Genomic DNA, 9055 nt, shown 5'->3' on the forward strand with positions numbered 1-9055 from the left:
TTAGTTATTAGTTATGGATAAAACTCTTCAGGGTAAATTAAAATGGACTCCCCTAAGATTTCCTTAATAACAAATACCACCTTATTTTCTGAATAATTACAAACACCCCCTAAAATTACGGATATCCTAACAAATATCCTCCTATAATGAGTTGTCACAAGGGGCATTTGTTAAAGTATTTGTAATCTTAGAATGGTATTTGTAAGTTTAGAGTGTTTGTAATTTTGGCAAATATCAGAAGAGCCCATTGTAACTTACCCATCGTTTTATTATAATTTATTTTCGTTAGAATTCTATTTTAATTCAACTATGTAAGAATTTCACAACTATTATATAAAAACTAATTATAAAATTACTTATTTGTAAACAAAATATAACTATTATTATATGAAAAAGGATATAATTAACATCATAACAACAAAAAAAAAAAAAATACAACATGACAAACTATTCACACCTCTCGAACAAAACCACCTTAAGATGCATTGGCTATATATATACAATGTAACTATGCTCAAGGAATGGGGGGTGGAGGTATCTATAATCTCCAAACAAACAAGAACAAGACAAGAAATGATAATTATGCTAAATAGCCTTAAATGATCCTTAGAACTTTGACTCTAGACTATAATCCTATCTATATATCTTTTACAAACATCTTTTTACATAATTAATCTATACTTATCAGCTAAGCTCAGAGCTCCATCTCAGTATGTCTTGTTAACAATTATAGCATCTTTCTCTATTTAGTTATCTGATCAAAGAAAGAGTAATGATACGCCATAGACAAGAACCTTTACCAGGTGGAGTTACAGAAATGCAGGGTTAAACCATCTCACCAGATCAACACCAAGGGCCAAGTAAACTCATACTTCCCCCTACACAACTGGAAGGAAGAGCAGTTGATGTGTGAGCTAATTTCCGATTAGGTTCTGAGGGTCTATATAGTTGCAGGAGTTCCTCTCTACTACTCTCTAGCTTGTGTCTTCACTCTTCATCTATCTCTATATTTGTTGCTCTCGCTCCTTTAGTGTCGTGCAATCGGACTCTTCAGACCGGTCATATCAATCTTATCTATATATAGATACTTCTTAAGGGTACTACTAGCATATTTAAACGCTCCATTGTCCTCTTCATCCTTGGGAGGAGGAGCCTCCACGTTAGCCGTTGAAGCACTCTTGACAACTTCCGGCTCAGAAGGCTCATCTTTCCAGCCCATGAAATCCGAAAGTGTCATTGACGTAGGTGTTTCAGGGGCAGGACTTAACTTCTCTGCCTCTTCTTCAGGGTTTGGGGGGTTGCTTATCGTTGGTGAAGGCAGGGGGTCAGTAGGCTGCTCCACTTTAACCACAGCAAGTGATGGATTTTGAGCCACTGAATCAGCATATAGAACGTCTTCTATGCGGGACATCACCGTGTTGGCCAATGTTTCCAGTACCCTTGAGTAGCTCTCTAGGACAGACATACCTACATCCTATAGAATCAGATTGAAAACACAGTGAGCGATTGTAAGATTAAGAAGGATTGGAAGGGAAAACTCAATATTGGTCTCTTTTCCTACTCTGTTAAATTGGATTTTGCTTATGTCAAGTGAGGATTGAGGAAGTCCAGGGAACTGATGTTTTAACAGGAGCAAGATTGTCTCTGCTCTTTCTTCAAAAAGCTCTCTCTTCTCAGCGCTCACAGCTAAACCCCATCCAGATTTCGCATCCTTTTGGTGCATCTTCCGTTTCCATATCACGATAGAAGCCTCAATTCTGTTCTTGAGGTCAAGAACTTTGTGCTCGGACGAAAGGTCCATAGTTGATAGGAATTGCTGAGGATCGAAGAACTCAACAGTAATGCTTCTATAGATTAATTCTCCCAGGCTCGCTTTGCCATTCTACAAGAACAAAGATTATGTCAAATGTTTGAAGTATGAATATTCTAATAACAGATTTTTCCCACAGTCTGTCTACTTTTCACACACCCTGGGAAGGGATTCAATGTAGCTTTCTGGAATGTCTATATCAGAGAGTATTTGAGCATTTATAGCCATGGATGCTTTGAGCACTTGATTCACTGATTCCTTTTGTTTTTGCAGAAACTGACGCGACTCTTCAGACAGTCCATTTGGTGGAACCTTCACTGTGGGCAACCACCATTTGTCACCTCTTTGGACTCCTTTTTCAGATTCATCAGCATCTTTCGACACGTACCAGAAGTCGTGCTGATTCGTGAAATTATCTAGGGTGGCCTGTTCATCATCGTTACATCATAATTACACACTGTTTAGTTGAAATTTCACTGGGAGAATAATTGCGTTTGAGCAGATTCTTACGAGGAGCATTGCATCAAGCTTGCGTAAGGCTGGAATGTTCATGAGAAGGTCTTTCCTTTGCTGTGTCGTCATTATCTACCAAGCCACAAAAAGATATATTTGGAACTGTCATCACTCACAAATGCTGAAAGCGTAAGAGTGACGAATGGGATGTTACCTCCATGCTTGTTCCATCTTTTGATTTCTGTTCAGAAGCAACAAATTCGACTATATAATCCGTGACTGATAAAAGCCAGCCGATTTCCTTCTTCCACCTTGCCTTCCTCTCTGGCGACATGGGCTCCAACTTCGACTGCTCTCCAAAAACCGAAGCTGCACGGTTTTGATAGAAACGGATACATTAGCTATAGTTAAACAAATTACACTGTCTGGATTTCATCTGTGAATCTAGCAACAATCTGAAAATAAGCAGACAAGAATCGAATCCCAGTAATTCGTTTTTCTTGTTCATTTCCAGGCTCACCTGCAAGATTCGTAATGGCGTTTGACAGGGCTAAAGCAGAAGAAACGCCCTTTCCACCACCTGACATGTCCTCTCCCAAAAGCAGCTTTGCAAATCTTTCCTTCATCATATCCATTTCTAAACCAGACACAAGAATTGACATGAAACTCAAAAAAGAAAAGCACTTACATTAGAATTATGATGAGGGTACGAATCATGATACTACAACGTTCCTAATTCTTGCAGGAGTACGAGAAAACCAGAAAACCTTGGATACATCAACCGGCATGTACCCTCAAATTTAAAGATAAATCCAACAAACCCTCTCAGGGAAGAAAAAAGACAACGCGATTCCTCGGAAGCAGTGAACTTCTTCGCAAAGTTCAGGGTGGCGTTGCCATTTCTTTCCATTTTTATGGTGAAAATTTTCCGTCTATAAGTGTTTTCAAGAGGATAAAATGAAACCAATAAACATAGCAGTGCAATTACCATAAACATGAAGAATGTATACCTGAAACCTCCTTTTTCTTTGGTGCACTCCCTGATTTAGCTCCATCATTAGAGGGTGGAGGAACAGGGTCTTTATCCATCGATCCATTGGCAACAGCAACTACCTCTGGAGCTGCCTGCAATTCAGCATCGTCTACAGATTTTAGCGGGACTTGAATATTCTCATCCGTTCCCTCCATCCCACTTGCCTGATCAATTTCCTGCATTTCGTGTAACTTTGAAAACGTGGATTTCTCTACGCAGCGTTCTGGTTCAACCATCATCTTAGAAATCTAACTAAGAGGGGAGACAAAAACCACATTTGATTGATCATGGTGGGCTTCGTCCAACATTAACAGCGAAAGCACACAAGGGAAAACCCCTCCCAGGGACCAGTACTAACGGAAAAGGGGCTCTTCTTCCAATCCCTCCAAGTTGAAAAGATGCAGTTGATTTCTTGAGTTTTGCGTGTGTTGAGCTGAAATGGGAAGTGGGGTGCATGTTTGATGAAGCTGCAGGTTGGCACAAGGAAAGAGAAGAGAAAGGAATAAACAAGGAGAAAGGGAGTGGAATGAATGGCTGCACCTTCCAATACTGGCAAAAAACCCGGGAAAGCATACAAGGTCAACCAACCAACTCTTTCTATTGGTTGGTTGCCTCTCTCTCCCTCTCTATCTCTCTCTATTTGAGTACAGAGTCTCTTCCTTCTAATTATGAACTCTCTAAATCAACAATGGTCATAAATTAAAGTGAAAAATAGTTGAATTATGAGACCACTAGATTGGCAATTTTAACTTTAGCGAAACAAAGAAAACTTACCTTGACTTTGATATCAAGTTGAGTGTTTTATTAAGTTAAAATTTTTTGATTGATTGTCCTGAATTTTTTAAGTTATTTTTTTTTATTAAGTAAGATGTAACGATCGAAGATTTTTCAAATATAACGATATTTAATGCAATCAGTCGGAAAATTTTAGCTCAGACCTGATATGGCTGAATTTGAACCAATCATATGACAAGTGCAATACACTTATTGTGTGATTGGTGTACAGTTCAGGAAAAGTGACTAATCACATAACAAGTGTGATGCATTTGCTCTGTAATTGGGTTGATTCGGCCAAACCTAATTTGGGCAAGAATTATTCAGTCAATCATTATCTTTTGTTGTACATTTTATTTTAATTTTCATATACGACGCATACAATATAGAATCATTTTCAATATTAGAGGTAGTTACAATGACACCCCTAAAATATCATCGCATTATGCAAAATTACCGCTTCAATCACACTAGGCATCTATATTTATAACTCAATTTCTTGTTTACCTTACTGATCAATACAAGAAATTCTATCCCATTCATTCAGTCACTAAAGCCACATATTTAAGAGTTTAAATAGGTCTCGAAGCGTATAAGAGACATTGTTATTACAATACTGAATTCTTTATTGGAATCCACCTTCTACGTTACATGCTTTATGGTCGTGTCCTAAATCGCTAGTTGTGAGTAAAAATGTCTTTAATATAGATATATATAGATACAAGGACCACATTTTTCAAAGAAATTAATTTGGTAGCAATACAAAGTTTTCATTTTTGCCTAATCTTTTAACATTTTTATGTAAAGGGATAATTATACTCTTCTCCCTTAAGGTTTGATGTAATTACACATAAATTTATTATGATTTAAAAAATTATATCGGTACCTTTAATAGTTGCTTCCATCTAAAAGATAGGTATCTCTATTAGTGAAAACTCACTAAATTTATTAATATTAACAAAAAAATTGAATAAAAATTGATATTATTTTCTATTGACTTCTTACCTACTTATTACAGGTCAAATAATTCTTTTTTATCTAAACTACCTTATAATGGTGAATATATACGTTCTCATATGCATTAACATATGATGATGTATAAAGGTGATTTGACAGTATAAAATTTTATTTGACATGCGATAAATCAATAATAAGTTAATTAGTATTTTCACCAAATTTTTTTGTTTAATATCAATAAACTCAGTGAATTATGACTATTAAAAAAAATATTTATTAAGTTTGAGAGTATTACATATAATTTTTTAAATATATAAAAAATATATATATAATTATGTCGAATTTTATGAGAGAAGAAATACGATGTTTTATAATACTTTAACCAAATTTAAATAATTATCTCATAATTTTAGGGGTTCTAGTGGCGTAGCGCCTGCCGACTTTAAACAAGGGGAAGATGCAAAACCCTAGCTTCCATCCCGCCTCTCTATAAGTACAGAACTTCCATCCAACGTTTCCCTGCCCACAGGAACACACAAGCAGAGAGGGAGAGAGTGCGGATTTACAATGGTTCATACATCGCATTTTATTTATATACTTATATATCTGGGCAATGATGAGTAATTGTGATAGGTCTCGTTCGTCGTAATGGCATTCCATGCCTTGCCGACCATCCTGATATATCACCACCCATAAACCGAGCCCATCAGTTGTTTATTCCGTTTTCTCTTGAAATTTCTTTTGGTTTTTATCCTTTGAATTTTTTACTGTTGATTTGTTAGTGTTTTGGCCTATGATTACAGACAAATTTTATTGACAAGCATATGTCTGAAGTACCATATGTGGATCAACCTAATCTTCTCTATGAGGCCACTTTTTGGTTTTGATTACTAGATGTTGTAAGTGTTCTTGGTTCTGTTTGATTTGTGTGATTTTTCAATTTTGACTGCCAGATTTAGGGTTTTGTTTTTCTTTGAGCTTCAAATTCCAAGATTAAAAAAGTAAGCTTTGGGCTTAATTTTAATAAAACTTTTATGGTTATTCGTAGTTCATCTTTTCTTCTTAGCTGCAAAAGATAAGAATAGGGGGTCAAGTGATGATCAGAAGCATAGTTCAAATGATCGATTTTTCGTGATTACAAAACCTCAGAGTCTTTCGCTCCTAACTGATGACTCTATATATATTTGTATTGGCGGATATATACACTATTGAAGTTGGAGATTGTATTGGCGGTTATATACACTATTGAAGTTGGAGATTTACGTTTGGTTATTCATGACCTTTTTATGGATAATTTGAGTTACACGGATCCCTTTGAATCTTTGGGTAATTCTATTTGCAATTTAGTTTTGTTCATGGTAAATAGATATTTCTTACTTGTGGGTCAATGATGATCTCTTTTTCTTTTCCAATGCATGCTTGTTTTTCAATTTGCTATTTTGGAGTCTTCTCACCGGGACTCTTGGCAATTTGTCTTCCTTTTGAAGTTTTATTCAGCATGTGGCTTTGTATTTCTTCTATTCAGATTGAATGTTTTGTGGATACTGGATAGTATGGACGAGGGATGGGACCTTGGGATTGTGTTATGTTTTTCTTTTCGCTATCAAATAAGATGGTGATTATGTAAGTGGATCTACTAGAGATTCTGAACCTCTTAAGATTTGAAAATATGAAACTCTTTCTTTCATTTCTCCTTCAAGCATAAAATTCGTGTTCTTTTCTAGTATCTTGACATATTACTTACAGTCTCTTGTAATCTCTGTTTTATTCCTTACCTGTAGTTTATCTTCCTTCTTTGTGTGGTTCTGTTGAATTCTAGTGTTAACATTTAAAAGTTCAAGTTGCATATCTGTGATAGGTCTCTCTTTAAATTTTAATTACTATAATCTTGTTGATATCTGAAACCGTGTAAGTGTATATGTGTATATCTTGTGTTTGGAATGAGAGTTGCTATTTTGCATTGTACTCTTCAATAAGGGGCCAAGGATGATTGTTTCTTTACTTATTCTCACACCTTTAATATGAGAAGAGGCTTCAAAGATTCTTCTTTGAGCAGATAAAGCAACTACATGAAGGCTTATCATTGTTGTTTTCTTTGTGTTACTTTAGGTTAGTTGCTTGTTGTAGGTAAGTGTTCTTGTAGTCTATGATGCAAATTCAATTTATTGAGTAAAATCATATCAGCTTAAGTCTTTCTTGCACTAAATATGTAGTGGAGCATTGCTCTCATTTTTAAGGCAGAATCATTGAGGTTGGGAGCTTGTTAAAATCCATATTTTGTAGCCAATGGAAAAGTTTCCCTGAGCTTTTTGAAGGTGGAAACTGCATATTGAACATGATTTTGTTCTTTTGATCTTCTTTTGCAGATGAATGTGTCTTAGGTCACAAAGTGAAATATTATCTCAAATTTTAAAGTCTAAGCTTCGCAATCTGGTTGGCAGGATATATTTGGTTTCTGTCAACTCGTTCCCTTGAAGCAAAAGTAATCGTGCTGCTCTTTATATGTAACTCCAGCGGTCTCTTTGCGTTTGGAGAACACTGGGGCAGCTATATGACGTACTTTTTTGGTAATTTGAACAACTTGAATTACAGAATATATTAAACAACAATGATGAGTTCTACAGACCTGTAATGATTGCAGATATGATTGCAATTGTTTATGAACATCTAAGGGACTGAGTTGTTTATATATAGATAAATCTTGTGTTCTGGAGGATTTAGGTTATATTTCATTTTTCTTGTGTTTTAAATGATCTATAACAACTTTACCTTTTCTGATTTTGTTTTTCATGTTGTTCTGTTGCTTGCTCTGGCAGAATTTCAAGTGAAGCTAGGATATTTGCAACACTTACTGTTGTAATTTAAAGTTCTTCTAGACACTGAACTACATCTTCCTTGCACCATTAATGGATTTGCCTGCGTGCCCATGTTGGGCACGTGGACTAAGGTCGGTGCTGTTGGTCATCCTTTGGTGTTGGAACGGTGGATTGCTGTTCAACTGTGACTGAGAGGTGGTAATATGAGATGGGAGGAGGAAGGAGATGAGAAAAAGAATAAAGAAAATAAAGAAGCAATAGGAGGAGTGAATGGTCTTCTAATACATAAAGGTTCCATTTGGTTCATGTGATGCGGCTGGATAAGATTGCTTATATCGCATGATAAGGTTTGATATGATTGTTTATCATGCATAGTTATGTTTGGTTGTCATTATTAGAGCTTGAATTAATACTGGGTCCAATCCTACAATCTTGATTTATGGGATAAAAAATATGTACCAAGGTCATGGTGTCGTTGACAGCATTTTTTCTTAGAAAACAAAAACTAAAAAAGTTGGGGAGCCGTTAGTAGCTTAATTTTGCAGCTATATCCCGTTTTGAGGTATAGTTGCATTTCCTTAATAACTAACAAAATGTATCTTTCTTAAGAGGAGGAATACACCATATCTTTTATTGGTCTAAGCTAGAATTCTTTTTGTCTCTCATATGCTCTTCCACTTAAAGTTGACATAATTTTTGTGATCCAAGTATCCATTCTTTATTATGTTGGGTCTGCAAGAATTATTATTTTTAAAATTAAATTCATTAAACATTGAAAAGTCTTGATTTTCTAATTATTCAAAAGCTATTATGGTAAAATGAAATAATTTAAAAAAGATGGATCTTTTGCATTTAATGATATTCTGTAAATCTTTTCATCAATCACTGTTTTACTGTCTCATAGCATACTACATGTACGATATTTCAATTTAAACACTGAAATAATTGATGGGGTTTAGTTGGCGTTTTATTTCCATCCCATTAAATTTTATAATATGAATCAAACAAGGCAAATGGTGCTACGATGAGGGCAGGTACATTCTGGTGATGGAATTGGAAAGGCCTTAAGAAGTATAGTCTTTTGCTTTTCTTTGGCTTGTACAATTTCAATATAACACCTGGAGGGTGCAGTTGTATGATCTAGCCTATAAGGTAAATGATGAATATTTGACAACAGAAACTTGTGCACGTTAGACATTTGCTCCATTGTTT

General features: G+C 35.4%; 1 protein-coding gene and 1 long non-coding RNA gene across 3 annotated transcripts; one reads left to right on the plus strand and one right to left on the minus strand.

Moving 5' to 3' along the window:
• Positions 451-3946, minus strand: LOC105162086 (rop guanine nucleotide exchange factor 9). Its single transcript, XM_011080011.2, has 7 exons — positions 3274-3946; positions 2784-2900; positions 2478-2632; positions 2321-2395; positions 1970-2236; positions 1562-1882; positions 451-1474 (listed from the first exon to the last, which is right to left on the minus strand). Exons 1-7 carry the CDS (start codon positions 3533-3535, stop codon positions 1028-1030), a joined length of 1644 nt encoding a protein of 547 aa, XP_011078313.1. The 5' UTR covers positions 3536-3946; the 3' UTR covers positions 451-1027.
• Positions 5458-8451, plus strand: LOC110012007. 2 transcript variants are annotated; one of them, XR_002287149.1, is made up of 2 exons: positions 5458-5926; positions 7469-8451. It is a non-coding gene; the product is annotated as an uncharacterized LOC110012007 (long non-coding RNA). The 2 variants fall into 2 exon arrangements; XR_002287150.1 differs by lacking the exon at positions 5458-5926 and adding an exon at positions 6360-6650.

This window comes from Sesamum indicum, linkage group LG5, assembly GCF_000512975.1.
Source record: "Sesamum indicum cultivar Zhongzhi No. 13 linkage group LG5, S_indicum_v1.0, whole genome shotgun sequence".
Classification (NCBI taxonomy): Eukaryota; Viridiplantae; Streptophyta; class Magnoliopsida; order Lamiales; family Pedaliaceae; genus Sesamum; species Sesamum indicum.